Here is a 20,243-nt window from a genome sequence, read left to right on the forward strand (position 1 = left end):
TGAAATGCATAATACTTGTTGAACGATGATGATTTCTCTGAATGGTCAATTAGACTGAGCACATTCATGTTGACAAGGTGGATATATGGATCTTTTTGTTTATATGGAATGGATTTGACCTGGTTTTTGAGTTTATACAATTGGTTTGTAAAAGCTTTTAAGATGGGCTCAACATTGAGAGTTTCTTGCATAAATTAGGTTGTGAATAATTAGTACTTCCAAAAGTAAGGAGTTGTGAAGTTTTAGACCATATGGTATTCTTGCGGAAAGATAAAGAACTACTGGAAATAAAGTAATTAAGGAGCATATAGTTATATGAAAAGATGATTCTACTGAAAATGCTACACGGAGAACTGAAGTTTTCTATGTAAAGAATTCCCTAACTTTGGTTGATATGAGGACATTTAAAATTCTTAAGTTGGGGTGATTGTAAGGTTTCCACTTTTCTGGAAGTAGGAAAATGAACCCTAAGCTTTAGTTGAGAGCACAAGACATTCAAACTAGGAAACCCTTATTCTGAACATAGTCAAAGTTGGTATTTTTGGATTCTTAAGTACAACTTTACTTCAACCATAATCGAATTCGGACCGAAACTGACCCCCGAATCTTTGCTATAAGTTTTCATGGCCACTTAAATTAAATAAGGAAAATTAAAAATATTAGGAGATAATTATTTCACATGGCCTAGAAGAAATTTAGTCACATGGACTAATTATTACCATATATTTATAGATAAAGAAAAAAATTGACATGAAGATAGCAGATTTGAAAATTAAAGTGGGACAGGTTCTAGGGGTGCTATGATGAGCTTGTGCGGGTCAGATTTAGCAGCATGAGGTGCCCTTTGAAGTTGGGAGACTGCTTGGCGTGCAAGAAACTGCCAATTGGAGGCCTTGCATGCCAAGAAAACCTATAAATAGGCCCTAGACTTCACATTATCTGTTAGACTTAGATACCTTGGAAAAATCTCTTGTGCTAACTATTACCCACAATAACAAGCTACATTCATAAGCATCCATTGCTTGAATTGAAAAGCCATGCCTATCACACCCTTGTTAACATTTCCTATTTGAACCAAGAATTTGGTCTCTCACAAAGAACATCCCATTATAGATACACCCTTCAAGTTCTTTGAACTATAGGCTAGCATCATAAAAGGGCCTTTGTCGCACATGGTATTTTCATTCCAAGGCTAAAATTTTGCTCGGGATGAAAAACAATAATAAAGCTTTGAAAGCTCAAATCCATTTTTGTTGCTGCTATATTCACCTTTGTTTGTCTTCATACTATCACAAACTATTAACATGTCAAGCCACTAAGATCTGGTAGGTTGGGGTTTCCCAGACCTAACCATAATTGACTTGCAAATCTTGACCAAGTGGCCCAAACCCTAGAAGCAACAGAAGAAGATGAAGCTCTCACCAACCTATAGCGGCTCAATTTTGAAAAGAGTTTAGATGAACTTATGTGACCCCCTCCGATGGGGCCCAAGTTCATAGGGCTGAAAATAATAAAATAACGCAACACACTCACACACAAAATAATAGTGTAAACGCTAGATGTGGTAGCTGTTGTGCAGATGGGCCAGATATTTCCCTAACATGCTGATGTGGTAGACTATACAGGTAGTCATGCAAATCATGATGACAATGGCACATTGTAGTTGTATGGGATTTCTTGCCATTTATGTTGCAACCAATTTTTGGGGATGAAACACTTTTTAGACCAACAACTTTTGACAGACGCTTTTCAAGTTGATGCTTTTGGTGTAACTAATTTGCATGGCCAAGGGCCTTTAAATATGTGCCAAGGGCTCATTCTTTGGCATGTTCTCATGTGGAAGTGTAGATCAAGGAGAACCAACATTGTATTGAGTTGAAGTAATATAAAGAAATACCTAAAAAGGGGCACGAGGGTTTGTGGCCAGTGCTCTTGTTAGGCTGTAGGAACCTTATTTATATATGAAAAGGTCTATGTGCTAATTGGAAACAGAGAAACTCTTTGTACCGATATGTCGAAGGGAGGTCTATAAGTCACATGGGTTCTACATTTTGTGTATGTGGCAATCAGTTCTTATCTATCTATATGATGAATTCCATTATTATCTTGACTCTTCTGTACAATGATTCTTAGACTTTTGTACCTTACTTGTGTGTAATGAGGTAGTCTCCATGCATTCTATTTTGATACTTCACATGGGTAACACTGGCGACCATGATTAACCACTAATAGATGGTACCTACGGAGTTGGGGGTTGATGGCACTGACCACTGAGGCACAGATGTTTTGGCGAACAAAATCTCATGGTATTCCTTTTCTTATTGTCACTTTGCCAAGGCAGAAACGAGGGCTACAACAACCTTGCATAATCGAAGATGCCACTTTGGCGGAACCAGAAGACCCATTGGGGAAAAGGGTGTTTGAAGAGGAAACGATAGAAGTCATACAAACATCTGCCCAAGTGGATGTAGAATTGGTTTGTCTGACAGAGGCACACAAAGGTCTTGAATCCACTCCAGAATTTCCATAAACAGCCTCCCTTATCTAGATGAAAATTATAATTCAAATGGCGTGGGCTTGTCAAAATCGCTCTTTCTTGTGTTAATCGGATTAAGTCATGGAGGAGTGTTGCTGCAATTGTGAGAAATATACCAATTATAATTGTGAGTCAAGATCCTATTTTATCCAGATCCACTTGGATCGATAGAAGGACCAAGTGGGGCTGCGAGATTCTAGTCCAGAATTTTGATAGTCACAATTCTACCTATTCCAAATGGACCAGCAATACTGTAGGCAGTTTTAGTATGGTGGGGCCAAACAGTAAACATCATGGTCTCAAGCACAACAAATTTATGGGTAAATCCAATGAAGATCCAAATTCACATACGATCCTCTAAAAAGTGATATGCACTATTGCATGGCAGGGGTGATGTGGTGCATAAGGAAGTGGTATTTGAAACCACCTTGCGTGAGAAAAATTCACGATCAATTATTTCAAAACCTTTGTGGATATAATTGTGGCATTCTTGAAGAGATTTTGCATGGAAAAAGTGACTTCGCACTTTTAGAGCGCTTGCGTTTATGCAAGCGAAAAAGATCCGATGTGGAGACGTACACGGCTAAGTTTCGCATGCTACTTCAGAGAGTGGAAACAACATGTCTAGTGTATGTGATATTGAATTCTTATTATTTCTGAGGATTTTAGAAGAGTCTTCAAAATGCACTGGCTACTTTGGGCCTAGAAACAATATCATTAGAAAGATTCATGTTGGCCGCTTATGTGGCGGAGAGATCTTTGGGCGTACCTCAATTAAAGAAATCCAAAAAATAGTCAACCAATAGGGACTCTCAAGGAGGCACAAATAGTGAATCATAAGACGATGAGAGCTCAGAGGAGGATGAAGATCATCCTGCATGATCAACAAAGACCAAGGAAGCAAAAAAGAAGGCCCTAGTAGTGGCGGCAAGAAAGGGGACGACCTAAAAAAAAACACCTTAAAATTGCAAGATACCAACTATTGGAATGAGGGTCATGTGACTAGTGATTGTGCACTGAACAAACTTTGATGTGATATCTTCCAGATGAAGAATCATAACACTAGTCAATGCCAATATAATTCTCAAAACATGGCCAATCAAAAAACCGAGTAAAATCAATAATTGAGTCAATCAGTCAATGCGGTCCAAGTTCCCCATGAAGGACAATAGAAGGAGACTTGACAAAACTATACAAGCTCTTTGAACCAAGGAAGCCAATTTGGAGTTCATGATGGATTTGGTAGAGGGCCAACCAAATTTCTACCCCACCTAGACAAAAGCATTGTTCATTTTTTTGGATGATCATTGGCATAGTGAGTGTAAGGAAGCTACGAAATATGATCCGAAGAAAGTGGAGAAAGAGAAAGGGCCCAACAAAAACACAGTGTTCATTAAGATAATGATGGCAATAGAGGAAGAACATATGAAGAAGTAAAACCTTCGATTCGAAAGTCCAAGTAGTGTTTCTTCTGCCTTAAAAGGTGGTTTTAAAACCCACCATGAAATATCAAATAACCATTCTAAAGGAAAATGTGAGATGGGCACAGAAGGAGGGCTTGCTACAACAAGTTTTTTATGAGCGGGAGCCAAGGGTAATTTGCACTAGCAAGGACGACCACAATCACATAAGCCAATGGTGGAAAACCTACCTCACAGAAGGGGAACCACGATGTCGGAACAACTTGTGAAGTGCCAGAGGAAGATCCAAGAAAATCCAAATCAAGGAAGGACCCTGTGAATGGGATATTCCAATTAGATATTTGAGAGGCAGTGGTACGGTTACGTATCCAGATGAAGTTGGGGGATATTCTCTAGCTTCTAACAGCTTTCAAAGATCATTTGATGTATCCAATAGAGGGACCAGGAACAACCAAAATAGTGCTTGCGGATTTGGGTCCTCTTGCATATGGCTGAGCCTTGTTGATTACTATGCGCTCCTGGGGGAATCAGGGAATTTGAATTCAACATAATTACATGGTGTTACCATATACGTGCGGTAGTGATGTGTGTGAACACACTAGGACCGCCAGGGCATTTTTTCCTTGTTTAGGAGGTTTTTTCCCCTGTGCATTGTATATACGCCCATCACTCTAGGGATATCTATCTTCCCATTGCACACTAAGTAATACACTCTCTATTGTGTGCCTTGAGCTTCCTTTGTCTTCTCCAAGTTGTGTGTGTTTTCCTGCAACCTTAATTCCAACAATTGGTATCAAAGTAGGTTGCATCCTCCTAGGCTTAGTCGCAGCAGCTCCAGCACACGCCTGCTCACTTTCTTTGATTTTAGTAGGCTTGGGCTAGTGTTCGCAAGTCAACAAAAATTTTGGGCTAGCTCGAAGAGCTTAGTCTGCGATTTGGGCTCATTTCTATCTCCGTTTCCACTATAGGTAGTACTGCACATGCAATTTTTTTATTTTGAGCAGAGTTTTTGTTAGTACCAAATACTACATATAACAGGTCCCATACAGTCTACTGCAAGTTGTGCTATATAGCACGTGCTCATATCACTTAGTTTCTCCTCGTTTTGAGCAGTTTTCACATCAAGTGCATACATTTTCCATGGCAGACAACAACACAGATGTGTTCAAGATGTTTGTTGTTGAGGACAGATTGGATGGGGACAATCACCCTATGTGGACTTACATGATGTCTAGAATATTGTGCAGTGCATTGATGCACGTCCTAGTTCTGAGGATGTAGGCAATGTTGAGTATGTGACAGGTCTTGCTGCAAGGATTGTTGTTGTTAGCGTTTTTTGCCTACGGTAGAAAAAGATCGTTGGGATGTAAAGGATGTGCAGGCTCATGTGTTGATTGTGTTGTCTATGAAGTGCACCATTACTCCTCACATTCGTTCAACGAAATTTGCAAAACAGGCTTGGGATATTCTAGTAGGTCTTTATACAAGCCGCGATGAGGATAAAATTGCTTTGCTGCATAAAGAGCTAGAATCAAAGATTATGCATGAGGAAGATGATATGGACACTTTCCTTGCTGGTGTCAAGGATATCAATGAGAAACTTATTTCTACAGGTGCATTTCAGACAATTCCCTTGTGCAAATTGTTCTTACCATATTCTTACCAGACTTTTGCTAGTACTTGGAGACTTATGACCCAAGGAAATCTTGAAATTGTCAAGTTTGATGCATTGTGCCCATTGTTGTTGCAAGAGTCACTTTCCAAGAAAAACAAGACTAGACAGCGTGAAGTTGAACATGCTTTTAATCCTTCTCAAAGAAAGGGTGTTAATAGCAATGCAACCACTTCTTATAGTTATTCTACGAGTGGAAAATCACATGTTCCTAATGCTTCTACTTGCCACAATTCGTGTGGAAATTTTGGTGATAAGCGCAACAAGATGATGCATTGCCATTATTGTAAAGCTAATGATCACTTCATCAAGCAGTGTCCTAAGTTGAAGGTCAAAGAGGCTAAGAAGAAAGAGGGTGGTTCCACTACAAATGCAGCCATTGTTGAGTCTTCTATGAAAGGAGACTGTGATGCTGATGTTGATGAGAATGGGCTTTTAGTGCAGAGTGCACTTACAATCCTGTTGGCCATGATGCATGCATGTCAGTTGCTGCAGATTCACATGTGTGGTATTTCAACAATGGTGCTACAATGCACATTACCTCACCTCGTGAATTCTTCACCTCTCTCAAGTTTGTCCCTCATGGGAATTCAGTCACTTGTGCCAACAATGCCTCTTATCTGGTTTAGGGGGTTGGAAAGAATGTTCTTACTGCTGCAAATGAAAGTTCTTTCACACTTGTTGATGCACTTTATGTACGTGGGATCAAGAAGAATCTTTTGTTTGTATTTGCACTTGCTAGACTTGGACTTGTAGTCAAATTTGTGAATGACATATGCATAGATCATGATCACAGTTTTGGTGATGAAATTGTTGCATCTTGCCTTTTGTGGCGTGGGTTGTATAATCTCACTTTGTATGATAAGTGTGGACAAAATTTTGCAAATACAGTTGCAGATTCAACAAATGCAAAATTGTGGCATGCACGTTTTGGGTATCTGAATTTTCTTAGTTTGTTGCGTTTGCAAAAATCTGATATGGTTGCTTCTTTGCTGCCTCTTGAACCACCTGTCAAATATGTTTGTGAAAGTTGTATTTTGGGTAAGATGCAACATTCAAAGTTTCCAAAGGATGGTTCAGTTAGAGCCACATGCAGGTTGCAGGTTGTGCGTAGTGATGTTTGTGGGCCCATGCAAACTCCGTCCTTGGGCAATTACCTCTACTTTGTGACTTTCATTGATGATTACTCTAGGCATGCATGGGTATTTCCGCTTAAAGCGAAGTCCAAAGTTTTTATGTGCTTCAAACAATGTCTAGGTATGGGTGAAAATGTATCAAAATGTACTATGGACACCCTCCGTTTTGATCGAGGGGGGGAGTATATGTCTCATGAATTTAATGCATTTATGGCTAGTCGTGGGATAAAAGACCAATGTATAGTGACTTATACACCTCAGCAAAATGGTGTTGCTGAGGGGAAAAACAGGTCATTTACAAAAATGGCACAGTGTATGGTCAAAAGTGAAGCTTTGCCGCATTCTTTTTGGCTTGAGGCCATCATGTGTGTCACTTATGTACTTAACATGTTTACTACAGAAGCTTTGTATTCTAGTACTCCATATGAAGCATGGCATGATATAAAGCCTTCTATTGAGCACATATGTGTTTTTGGTTGTTTCACATATTCTTTGGTTCCACAAACACAGCATAGAAAATTGGATGATAAGGCTGTCAAATGTATTTTTGTTGGTTATAGTACTGAAAGCAAAGTTTATAGGTTGCATCATTCGCAAACAAAGCGTATTTTGTTCTCACGGGATGTAGTGTTTGTGTAAGATTCTATTCGGCCCTTGTTGCCATGTACTAGAGATAGTAATGTAAGCTCACAGGACATTTATGACACTTTGTTTCCTCTTTTCAGTAGTGGAAGTTTGAATGTAAATTCCAATGAGGCAAATGTATAGCTTATGGGGGTTTTCAAAAATGTTATAGATCAGCCTATTACTGATGTAGATGTACATGATGTACTTGATGAGGAAAGGGCTGAAAATGAGCAGGCTAGAGGGATGCCAAAATGGCTAGTGCATACATTGTGTGACAGTAAATTGGATGCACCTTTGTCTAGTCGTACTTGTTCATTAGGCTCTGGCCATGCATCCTATGCATCAGATTGTTATGCTTTGGATGTGTCTAGCTTACATGATGTTGAGGAACCTCTGTCTTTTGACGAAGCACAAAGTTCAAAATGTTGGATGGCTGCCATGAAATCAAAATATGATGCACTTATAGAAAATGACACATGGACTTTATGTGATTTTCCTCCTGCAAAAAAGGCCCTTGGTACAAAGTGGGTTTACAAGTTGAAATGCAAGCCGGATGGTGAGATCGATCGCCATAAGGCTCGACTTGTTGCAAAGTATTATGCACATCCAAAATGCACAGATTATGAAGAGACTTTTTCTCCCACTTCTTGTATGACTACTGTGCATTTTCTATGTGCATTAACAACTCATTTTGGTTGGGATGTACATCAATCAGACATTGTTACCACTTTCTTGAATGGTGACATATTTGAGGAAGTTTATGTAACGCAGCCTTGCGGTTTTGTCAAGAAAGGACAAGAGGACAAAGTGTGCAGATGTAAGTAAGCTTTGTATGGGTTGAAGCAATCTTCTCGTGCTTGGTATGAGAAAGCTGACTCTCATTTGTTCAAACGAGGCTTTTGTAACAGTCAAACAGAAAGCACATTGTATGTAAAGCGTGAGAGTGATGTACTTCTCATTGTGGATATTTATGTAGATGATTTACTGATCACTAGACCAAATGAGAGATATATTGCGGAATTTAAGGTTGATTTGAATGCTAATTTCAAGATGAAAGATTTGGGGTTGTTGCATCATTACTTGGGCACACAGTTTAAGCAGTGTGATGGCAGTATTTCCTTGTGCCAGAAAAATTTACATATAGACATTGCTATGTAAGTTTGGACTTGAGGGTTGCAAACCTATTGCCACTCCCATGGAAACAGGTTTAAAATTGAGTCTCCATGATGTTGGTGATCCTGTAGATGTCACTCTTTACCAAACTACTATTGGATGTCATTTATGTATGCAGCACGCAGCTGAATATTCAGTTTACAGTCTCACAAGTCAGTAGATTTATGCATAGCCCAGGGTCTAAGCATTGGCAGGCTGTCAAGAGGATTTTTGCTACCTTAGTGGAACTTTACATCTTGGCTTGTTTTATCCCAAGAGGGGATCATTGCCGCTAGACTTACATGCTTTTTCGGACTCAGGGGCTGGTTGTTTTGACACACGAGTCTCCACAAGTGGTTTTTGTTTAATACTTGGCAGTTCATGTATATCATGGTTGAGTAAGAAGCAACCTACTGTGTCCATTTCTAGTTGTGAGGCTGAGTACAGGGTAGTCTTCACAGCTACAGTTGAGTGTGTATGGCTCAGACGCCTTATGGCTGATTTGGGTGTTGGACAGGACACTGCCAACAGTATCTACACTGACAGTCAGAGTGCATTGGCAGTTGCAAGGAACCCAGTTTTTCATGCTCGCACAAAGCACATTGAGGTGCATTACCACTATGTCAGGGAGAGGCTCTCAGCAGGAGAGATCAGCTTGGCTTATGTGCCAACACAAGACCACCTTGCAGATCTTTTCACAAAGGCCTTGTCTCATGAGAATCTCGAAGCTTTCTACAAAGCTTTGGGCCTACTCTCCTTTGTGGACTGATCATGTTCTCAGGGCATGGCACTTCTCTTCACTCATGTGCCAGCTCTCATTCACTGCATCACTCCAGGGAGATTTGTTACCATATACATGTGGTAGTGATGTGTGTTAACACACGAGGACTGTCAGGGCATTTTTTCCTTCTTTAGGAGTTTTTTTTCCCCCGTGCATTGTATATACGCCCATCACTCTAGGGCTAATTATCTTTCCATTGCACACTAAGTAATACTGTGAGTAATAAACTCTCTATTGTGTGCCTTGAGCTTCCTTCATCTTCTCCAAGTTGTGTGTGTTTTCTTGCAACCTTAATTCCAACACATGGAAGATATGTAAGAAATATGAATATCAAGAATTAGAGTCAGTTTTGTTTTTTGTTTGAATGGCGGATCAAAGAAGGGTACGACCTTGAGGAATACGGAGGTAGTTTTTTTAGATTGGGGGGATACCTTTTGTGGTATCCTTTGTGGTACTAGATCTCCAAGGGACATAAGAAGATTACGAGATGCTATTGGGGCTTGCAACAAGCAAGTGAAATAGAATTGGGCAAAGCACACATTAGTCACACAAAGAGGATCAAGAAAGGTTTGAGTTCCATATCAACAATTCAATCATGTTTGTGAGGAGAGCCAATCCATTGTAGCCAAACAAGTAAATATGATGGAAGGATTCACTAATGAAGAGGAAGCCAAATCTTTGCATGCAAATTAGGATTTGATTTCTATTTGTAGGATGGATATGGAAGAAATTTATAATCTTCATGCATATAATGTTTAGACTAAACCATGGTTAGCAAAAACCAAGCCCAAGTTCTAATAGAGATATTCAAGAGATGGATGAAGAGGGAAAATCCACACCAGAGCTAATAGACCTAAAGGAATTATATACAGTAGGAATGTGAATTTGAGAAGCAAATGAACAAGGTTTTGCCAGTTACAGAAGATGAAATTCAAGAACTAAACCTTGGAGCATAGGATAAACTTATACCTGTCAAGACTATGCAAATCTCAAAGAATCTATCCGTATTGATCTTATGAAGTTGTTGATGGAGTTCATGGATGTGTTCACATGGAATTATTCAGATATAAATGGTCTTGATCCCAAATTTTACTAACATCGCATCAATTTGAACAAGAATGCAGTTCCTACCAACGAGCAAGCTAAGTATCACAAGAATCCGAATTATGCCAAACAAGTAAAAGAGAAATTGGATAGCTTGTTAAAAGTTGGATCTATACTTCTGATTGAAAATCCAAAGTGGATCTCACCAACTATTGTGGTCCTTTTCATCTACCACTCTTGGATTCTACTTTGGATAAAATTTTAGGTTAACAAATATACTCTTTTGTGGATGGATACAGCGCCAAACTCTTTTCATCTACCACTCTTGGATTCTACTTTGGATAAAATTGTAGGTCAACAAATGTACTCTTTTGTGGATGGAGACTAGCTACAACCAAGTGCAGATGCTAGTTGAAAATCAACCGAAGACCAAATATCATTGCATGGGGATTGTTAAATTTCATGGTGATGTGGTTTGGCCTACAAAATGCACCTAGTATCTTCCAATGGGATAGAAACTCTATCAAGGAGACTTCACACCTTCATATAGAGGGTCCAACGTGGGATGCTCTATTAAGTATGGAGCCTGATTTACCCCTTGTACTTTTTAGTCATAAAAACGAACATTTGTAAGGCCCCTCACTATGAGGAGAATCCATCATGCGCGTGAAGAAAAATAACTCATCAGAAAACCAAAATTTCATGCCAAGTCCATAATATTCCTTTTCATCGAAATATTATGGTCGGGACAATGGCCAGAAAGTGGTTGAAAAACGGCCGGTTGTTTGGATGGTTGGTCAATGGCCGGTAGTCAGTGGCTAGTGGCCAGTGATCTAAAGTCAATGGCCAATGGTCGGTGGCCAATTTCAAGGCGGACTTGTCTTCTCACAGGCAGCCATACATGGGCACATTGGAGAGTTTAACTTAACTTGTCTAGACAAGGGCGCCTACACATGGCTGCCTCTCATGAGAGAGGGAAGCCCTTTTGACCTATAAAAGGAGGCAACTTCTACACACAAAATGTATTGTGGTGCATTGTGAAGTTAACGCAATAAGGTGTCTTTGAGGTTGTAAGAATGAAGCAAGGCAAGAGCTCTATTAAGGGTATAATCCCTTTGTCACTTACTTCTTGTTTGAATTACTAAAGCCATTGAGTGGTTGCTTTCTCGTGGATGTAACCCACATTGGGTGAGCCACGTATATCATGCTCTCTCTCTCTCTCTCTCTCTCTCTCTCTCTCTCTCTCTCTCGTGTGTGAAAATTATCTTTCTTCATTAAGTAACCTATTCTAATATCTAGTTAGCTACGTCCTATTTCCTATCAACTAGTATTAGAGCAAGGTTTGCTTGTAGGTAAATTATCTCAAGGAAAGGATTTCTTGAAATGAGTGGGAGTAATGGCGGAGGAAGGGAAGCTCAAGATCGAGAAGTTTAAAAAAATACCAACACTAGAAGATGCATATTGAAGACTATCTCTTTCAGAAGGATCTTTATTTGCCACTAGGCGGTCTTGCAAAGAAGCCCACAACAATGGCAGATGAAGCTTGGATTGTCCTTGACCGAAAGGCATTAGAAAAAATCCAGATAATCATGGAAAACTTATTGCACCATGTAAGCACAACGGAGGGGATTTTTTCTACAAGACATTAGGAAGAGGATGGGGTCTAGGAGGGCCTCTTTATTTTCCATGAGATTATGGAGATGATTAACGTTTGGACGATTAGATACATGCCATGTGTGCAAGAATGGTGAGTGTGTAAGAAAGGTGTAAGAGTGGTCAAAGGATGCACTTTTCCCCCAAAAAAGGGGGAGGACAAATTTATAATTTTTGGCCTTCTGTAACTCCTACATACGATCTCGGATTTGAGCGGAGATTATAGAATTAGAATCTACATGCCGAGCTCTTTCCATAGATATGTTACATGATATACTTTTGCCCTCTAGATTTTAAATTTCATTTTAGGGAGAAAATTTGAATTCAAATAAACTATCCATTTTACTTGTTTGAATTCAAAAGTTGTCCTTTGATTTCTTTCTTAATACTAAAGGTTTGACTCCCTTAAATTGCCAAATAAAGAGGCCTCCTAGAGTCCATTCTTTTCTTAATGAGAGAAGCAATCGTTAATCAAGAAGTGTTCACAGGATCAATATCTTGTCAGAAATATTCAAGAAGCAGTTTTTGACAAAGAAGAAGCAAACTATAGGTTCTCAAAGGTGAGGAATGGAGTTCAATCTTTGATTTTTATAATTAAAAGATGCAGTCAAGTGATTGAAGCGCCGGGTGTTACATGCATTGATGCCTTAGTAATAGTTCAGTAATTACTTGTAAAGACAGTAATTAAGGTTGTGACTTTGGGCTCTAAGGGTGTATTAATAATATTGCTTTTGTAACAATTCATTAAAAAAAAGCGCTTCATAGGTGTAAATAGCCCTTTTTCCACCAAGCCAACATTTTAGAGATGTCAAATGCACTATGCAGAAGTAAACAATTCCATATAGTGACAAACATTACTCTACAGATTTGGAAAGAACTTAACTCAAAGTGTAATCACACCACTATATGGTTCATGAATGATGAATGCAGACAAACAACCAGAAGAAAATAAAAATCAAGATTTTATCTTAACAAATATGTGAAATAAATACTACATAAAACGATAGAGCACTATATAAAACACAAATCATGAGTGCCCATAGTCAAAGATAGAAAAAAATATTTGTATAATGTATATTTCCATCACAACAGAGTAGTATAAAGGAGACCATAGTAATATAGCCAGACAATGCAAATAGATATATTAAATAGTGGTAGCATTTGAGAACAAGGAATTTCAAACTCCGAGAAAACCTTTCCAAGCAATCATAAAAACGAGCAAAATCCAACAAGTTATATATAAACCTTAAATCATAAAAGGAAACATTTAGCATGAAATTACATGTTATCTATCTATCATTGTACTACTCTGGCATTCATCATGGAAACTTCAATCATCCACCCTTATATTAACTCCTTGATTATCCAAGGTTATGCGCCCTCCCCTAAAGCAGGACTAGTGGTCATAGGTAGCCAAGCCATGGTAGTTGCTTGGCCAGGTGCGTGTGCATGCATGTGTGCGCCCGCTTTGTTGTGGACGGGGGTTTTTGAGACATATTACAAGGCTATTGATTTTCGCCATAGTGGGATTTCTGATAGCTACATGAATTCATTCAAAAACTTTAGCCTATGCATTTTGAGTAGACAAGCTAGTTAGACATGACTAGTCATCTCCACATGTGATACTCGTGATGAGTGGGATTCTGCAAGGTCTTGATTTTGATTGGGATCTCTCAAAAGTACCTCACTTTCATGATGGATATGCTCTTTAGCTCGATCATACCATTGGGTGATGGCCACTTGAATGTTCTTTTCAAACATACTCCGTTTTAGATTTGTTCCCATCTGCAGACACCATTCAACCAAAATGCATGCACAAGTTCAACCTCATTAAGTTCTTCTATATTGAAGTAATTTGCACAAAAGATACTATTAAAGTTCTATTTTCTCTATGGACTAGGAAAAAATGAAGAGCTTATATATAATCTAAGTATAGTAATGAGAAATATCTACAATTTTTATGAATTAAGGATGTTTTCGTATGATACCTAGTTCTAGAAAATCATCAAAGACATTGAAGGTTCTTATTAACAAATGGTATTTTTCTTGTGAAATATCTAGGTTTTAGTGTAGTCTCACCTTCAAATTTCAATATATCTCTTTTATAATAAATTTGAAGGTGAAAACCCCTATAAACTTGGTAATTACAATGTATTTTTGTCGAAATACCTCTTAGTTTTGGTAAAAAAACCTTGAATTTTTTTCACTTCAAAAGGTTTTCCAAGTTTTTTTGAAAAATTGATTTCAAACCATGATAGCAATCTACGATTGCTGATTGGATAGTTGATTCATAGAATGACTCGTTTTACTCAGAAGTCCACATCACAAGCACAAAAGAAATGCATGCAAGAGGCTAGAAATCTAACCTGAGATACGAGGGCATAGCTTGGCAATGTAACGAGTCCCAATATAACTTGTGATGCAAACCTACATTTTCCATTGATGCACATAGGTCAAAAAATAATCATGCATCCTCCATCATTCATTTTTGTATATGATAGCACTCCATAGAGAGAGCATGATTCTTACCCAACTATGAGTCGTACAATGAGCTTATACTTTTCTTGATAGACGCAATTGTTGCTAGAGAAGCTAAACTGAAAAAAAATGTTGGCATATACATTACTAACAAAGTAGACTGCAAGAACTATGCCTTACAATTTTGGTTTCTCGCACGCGTGAAAACAATCAAGGTTGAGAATATTAAGTAATCTGCTAGTTAGCTTGTTATTAAATCCATTAGAAAGAACCCTCCCACAAATTCCTGAGAACATGTCAGTATTCCAATTTCAATTGAATCCCATTGCTCCATTTGATAATGTTTTGTGCAAACTAAAAAATGAACCAAGATTGATAGATAGGCACTTACTGCAATCCAAAGTACAAAAGATACATCCAAGGCATTCTGTCAATAGCAAAAAATCAACTTAGCTACAAGAAATATTTGGTGCAACACGGAAACTAAGTAATAGCCACCAAAGATCTTCAACGTGACAATTAATTGGATGTGTGATTATAAATGTGGCAAACCTGAAAAAGTATGAAGTGAATGCACCAAAGGGTGAACCTTGGGCGATGAAACCAAAAAAGGTCATCACTCGGCTTTACGTTTGGCACACCCAATGTCAAAGTGTGCGCTCGATTAAATCGAAGTGCCATACTGGTTATGACAAACTGTAACTTTGTGCCCACTATCAAAACTAGCTGCTCATGAAAATAAAATCAATAGAGAAGACAACTCATTAGAATCTGTTGTCTAAAAAACTCATTTGAATCGCTAACTCTTAAACTTTTTCGACTAAAAGTCATTTGAACCACTAACTCTTGCCACAAATAGACATTAAATCTTAATAGAATATAAAAAACTCGAGCCATATACTTACAAGCAAAGCAATGAAGGCTGTCCAAAACTTGGTTTCCCATCCTATACATGCAAAAATCAAAGCAAAATCAATCGACCACCTTTTTTTTTAAACAAATAGTTTGGATTGTCCAAACTCTATTGTGCTTATATCATACAAGGCTACTAATGTATGAATATAAGGCAATATGTGTAATATAGACAGGCCAAAAATTAATTAGCCATCAAACCAAAAAATGGTAAACACATGTCATGAACCATCTAGGACAAACTCTATTGTGCTTATATCATACAAGGCTACTAATGTATGAATACAAGGCAATATGTGTAATATACAATAGGCAAAAAGAAAAAAACAATCAAACAAAAAATTGGTAAACACATCAGTCATGAACGATACATCACTCACATTTCACATTAAGACACTCCCACATATGTAGAAAGTCTTCAGCTATAAAAGAATCTCAAAGGATATACAATATCAGAATATGGACCCTATAATTTAGACATAATGGAAAATTCATGAATTTCAACTTAAATAAGCAGAAATTTGCAAATGATGGTAGACGAAAAAGACAAAAAACTATCAACGAAGTCCATAAATTGGCACAAAATTTAGAGCAAGTCCATATATAGCACTTTGGTCACTCATATTATCTACCAATGTAATCAGTACTATTGATGTGTAGGATAGCTTGAATGTCAACAGTCCATCCACTATAAGCAACCATTCCCACAACGTACATAGCTCTACTAGCCTCACAAAATGAGTGTCAAATTGCAATAAGAACTCATGAGAAAGACCATCACTTGAAAACATCTAAGGGGTGTTTGTAAGGCTAACCAAGCAGTTTTGGCAATTCAAACTCAAAGAATGATACCCTAGAATTAATAAGTTCCAAGGAAGGATGCTCGGAGGGTGCACCTTACAAAATTCTCCATATCATGTGCGATCAAAGCTCAATAAGAAATATCTTTTACACATTTTGAGAATTGGAATAAAAACACCCCTCCTCCTTCATAAACATGTAATTTTTTCGAAAATTGATTTAAAATACCCTTCATATAAGTGGAAATATATAACTGCTATGAATTAAGATATACCCTTCTATCAAGCACACATGATACACCTACATACGTACATGGTGCACCTTTCAGGAAAGAACACAACTATCCCCCGATATCTCGACTTAGCACACAGAAAAGCCGCCTACCATTGGGCAAGAGCCACATGGAGGCATTGACACCAATGGCATTCACAGGGCAAAAGAAAGCATACATTTACAAATTTGGGTCCTACAGTGCTCAATATTCTACTCTATTTATATCATATTGGGTCTATATTGGTTAATCCATTTGAGCAAGAGCTAATTGCAAAAATGTTCATGCATATTTCACTTACCTTCTACATTTATGAGTAACCATAAGCACGCAAACAACCATAATATTGGACTGCAAAACAACACAAAATAATATGTTATACAAATATCATGTATGTGTGTATTAAAGAAACACCAGTGTAGTAACATGTGCACACACACTCAAGTGAGACGAAGATTCTCTCTCTCTCTCTCTCTCTCTCTCTCTCTCTCTCTCTCTCTCTCTCTCTCTCTCTCTCTCTCTCTCATTACAGTGATTACTTGATCCAACCTGATGCCCACAACGTGTTGGAAATCATCCTGCAACGATCTCCATATGTACGTGTGAAAATTGAAACTTAAATGGCTTGGCATGTGACTCTGTTTCATTTTCATCAAAGTAGAGTGATTAGGATTTGGGAGTTTGGGGGTGGGGAAGACAAAGAGAGAGAGTTTCATCTCATTAGAATGCACACATATAGCTCAAAATCGAGTGTCTCGACTTCTTTCAAACATATAGACCAAAATATTATCTCTTCTGTGTGTGTGTGTGTGTGTGTGTGTGTGTCTGTGTGTGTGTGTGTGTGTGTGTGTGTGTGTGTGTGTGTGTGTGTGTGTGTGTGAGAGAGAGAGAGAGAGAGAGAGAGAGAAAGAGAACAATCTACCATAATGAAGCCGTTACGAAGGGTGACATAATCTGTCTCATTGACAGGCTGAATGAATTGGCGAAAGAAAGCAATCTGCATGCAAATTCCATACTCTCTCTCTCTCTCTCTCTCTCTCTCTCTCTCTCTCTCTCTCTCTCTCTCTCTCTCTCTCTCTCTCTCTCTCTCACACACACACACACACACACACAATACGAAGTCTTGAGTTCGACTTGTGAACAATAAAAAATCTTCCCTCCCACCCATCTCCCAAGACACTTTGAAGATCTATTCACACTTGCTTCTGGTTATTAATCCAAGGGAATAACCATGAAATTTGAGGAAATTCCCAAAATACCCCTCAAATTTCAAAATCTCCCAATATATCCTTGTGTCAATCTTAGATTGATTGCTCCAAATTTTGCAATGTTTATTCTTTTTTTACAATAGAGATTTATCTTTAAGTTTCACATATATGAAAATCTTCATCGATCAGCTAACAAATAGAGGCATTTGTGTATACTAAAACAAGCTATTCAACTTGAGAGCCTCCAATAGCATCCAACATCCTAGTTCTATCATCTTTGTTGAGAAAACATTTCCCATCAAAAGTTACCAAAAGGAGACCATTTGCAGATGTTTTGTGACAATTACAAGGGGAATTTTGGTAAAATTCACGGGTATTTACGAATTTTGGTAAAAGATAAGGGGTTTTTTGAGAATTTTCTCAAATTTCAAGGGTATTGGTAGGTAGAAATTTATAAGGATGGGTTTCTCACATCAATTTAACCATGAAACTGCAACTAAAAGGATAAAAACTCTCAATTATCCCTGAATGGCTATTTTAGGGCAACCATAGGTTAGGGAAATGCTAGAAAGAGATTGAAATGCTTGTGTAAATATGATATAGGTGTCTTATAATATCGAACGTTTTTTGAAGAGCATTTATATTCAACTTTCTAATTGCCAAAAGGGTGAATGCAGTGTTGAAATAGCCCAAACATACATATAAATAGATCCTTTACTGGGATTTATGATTTATGATTAGTTTCTAATTCTCATCATTAAGCTCGTGCCGATAATGTTTCTAGATAATGGTGGTTTAGGCCATTCTAATGTAAATGGATGTCTAAAATAGTCCAATTTAAAAACATACCACATAGGGTATGATTGGATTTCGCATCCATCCAGCTGGTATCGTAAGTAGACGATACCTAACAAATGTTGTATCCTTTGCAAGTCTGATGTCTCCTACTAGAAAAGACAAGTTAAGATGAAATCATTGTTATCTCTTCAATTGAAAAATGCATCACAAAAATTTTGATATATGTCAATGGATCTTTTTTATACATACTTTGATTAGGGGCATCGTATGTTGATAATGCACTCTCATGTTGATTAGTAAACCCATCCATGTTGTTACAGGAAAGAGCAAGGGTTACATCTTACCTATATACCTCACTCATTATGCTATAATTTTGTGATATTGCAATGAGATCCACTAAAGCTCCAAACCATACTCCTTTCTCTTAAAGGAATTCTACATAATGCTTTATGAAATCTAACAATGTACTTAATTAAATTTTTTAACTTGCTAAATAGCCCAAGATGAGTAGCTTAATAAGAAAGTTGAACAGAGATAAGAGTAAATGACAACAAAGATGCAAGGATACTCATTGAGAGATTTTTTTATTACTTAATCTCCATTATAAATGCAAGGAATTTCCCTCTATATCATCTTAAAGTCAACCTCAAATCTTCTCATTTGCAAATATTTGAGATTTGCAACATATTGGCACAAGTGCTAAATATAATAACGCAAATTTCAAACACAAAGTATTGTACATTTGACATGAATAGTAAATTTCCAAGTGTAAAATAAGTTTATTACTCAAAGTTTAACTCTGTTCTCACATCAAGCCTTAGTATATCATACAGCAAAAAGATTATACATATATTTGCTTTTGTAAAAAAAATCTAACAATTTACCATTACTCAAATACAACCATAGTGTGTAAGCTTTGATAATTTTCACCTTCCTAATTTTAGATGCAGGATATTTAAAAAATTAGGGTCATGTTTCATTTGAGAAACAACTATACTACCAGACCAAAAGAATGCATTTTAGCATACTGTATGATGAAATGATATACAATAACCTTTCCACAAATTAAGAATAACTATACTTGAAAGCATTTTTTGTATTGTGCATATGAAGATTAGAATAGACATATAATTATTTTTACCATTATTACATAATTATTTCTTCAAATCCCGTAGGTTCTCTAAATCATGAGAAGGTCCTATGGTACAACATAAGATAATATTTGTCTTTTAGAGGTAATTTATTTGAACAAGGTAAGGGATCATCATAGGTCCATGTATTTATTTTTGCATGCATAAATTAAATGGCAACCCATTCATGTCATGCCAAGGGTAGGACCGGGCAGTAGGCCAAGGGCCAAGGACTAAGTGGCTCAGTGTGGCTAGAAGTCGAGGGCCAGGCGTAAGTTCAGGGGTCCTACTTGCAAAGGCCAAGGGCTATAAATAGGGAGGTTGGGAGGAGAACGTTATGCCAGTCCATCCTTTGGCCTTTAACTGGTATCAGAGCTATGGAGGAGGGGGAAGGACTCTCTCTCTCTCTCTCTCTCTCTCTCTCTCTCTCTCTCTCTCTCTCTCTCTCTCTCTCTCTCTCTCTCTCTCTCAGCATGGGGCATGGCCTCCACCTCTCCGGATTCTTCTCTCTTTCCAAGTTCTTGAGGAACATGACGTGCATGTCTCGCATGATCATGCAACCGTGGTTGTGCAAGGAGCCTAAGCACGCATTTGAGGTCGAGGCACATGCAACCGTGGTGTGC

The 20,243-nt window shown here is 37.9% G+C and overlaps 1 protein-coding gene across 5 annotated transcripts in view; it reads right to left on the reverse strand.

Moving 5' to 3' along the window:
* Nucleotides 1-13,253: 13,253 nt before the first annotated feature.
* LOC147443115 (MLO-like protein 10) overlaps nt 13,254-20,243 on the reverse strand; it is a 46,031-nt gene continuing 39,041 nt past the window's right edge. For 2 of the 5 annotated variants that reach the window (XM_086529038.1, XM_086529040.1), the window contains 10 exons: nt 18,542-18,639; nt 17,407-17,481; nt 17,034-17,122; nt 16,786-16,835; nt 15,406-15,446; nt 15,053-15,226; nt 14,892-14,927; nt 14,552-14,619; nt 14,389-14,449; nt 13,254-13,807 (listed from right to left, as the gene is read on the reverse strand). In XM_086529038.1, the coding sequence (XP_086385164.1) occupies nt 13,616-13,807; nt 14,389-14,449; nt 14,552-14,619; nt 14,892-14,927; nt 15,053-15,226; nt 15,406-15,446; nt 16,786-16,835; nt 17,034-17,122; nt 17,407-17,481; nt 18,542-18,639 (884 nt within the window). In that variant the 3' untranslated portion in view covers nt 13,254-13,615. The other 3 variants (XM_086529039.1, XM_086529041.1, XM_086529042.1) reach the window with 3 other exon arrangements.

Source organism: Adiantum capillus-veneris, chromosome 14 (genome assembly GCF_014529385.1).
Source record: "Adiantum capillus-veneris isolate H3 chromosome 14, ASM1452938v2, whole genome shotgun sequence".
NCBI lineage: Eukaryota > Viridiplantae > Streptophyta > Polypodiopsida > Polypodiales > Pteridaceae > Adiantum > Adiantum capillus-veneris.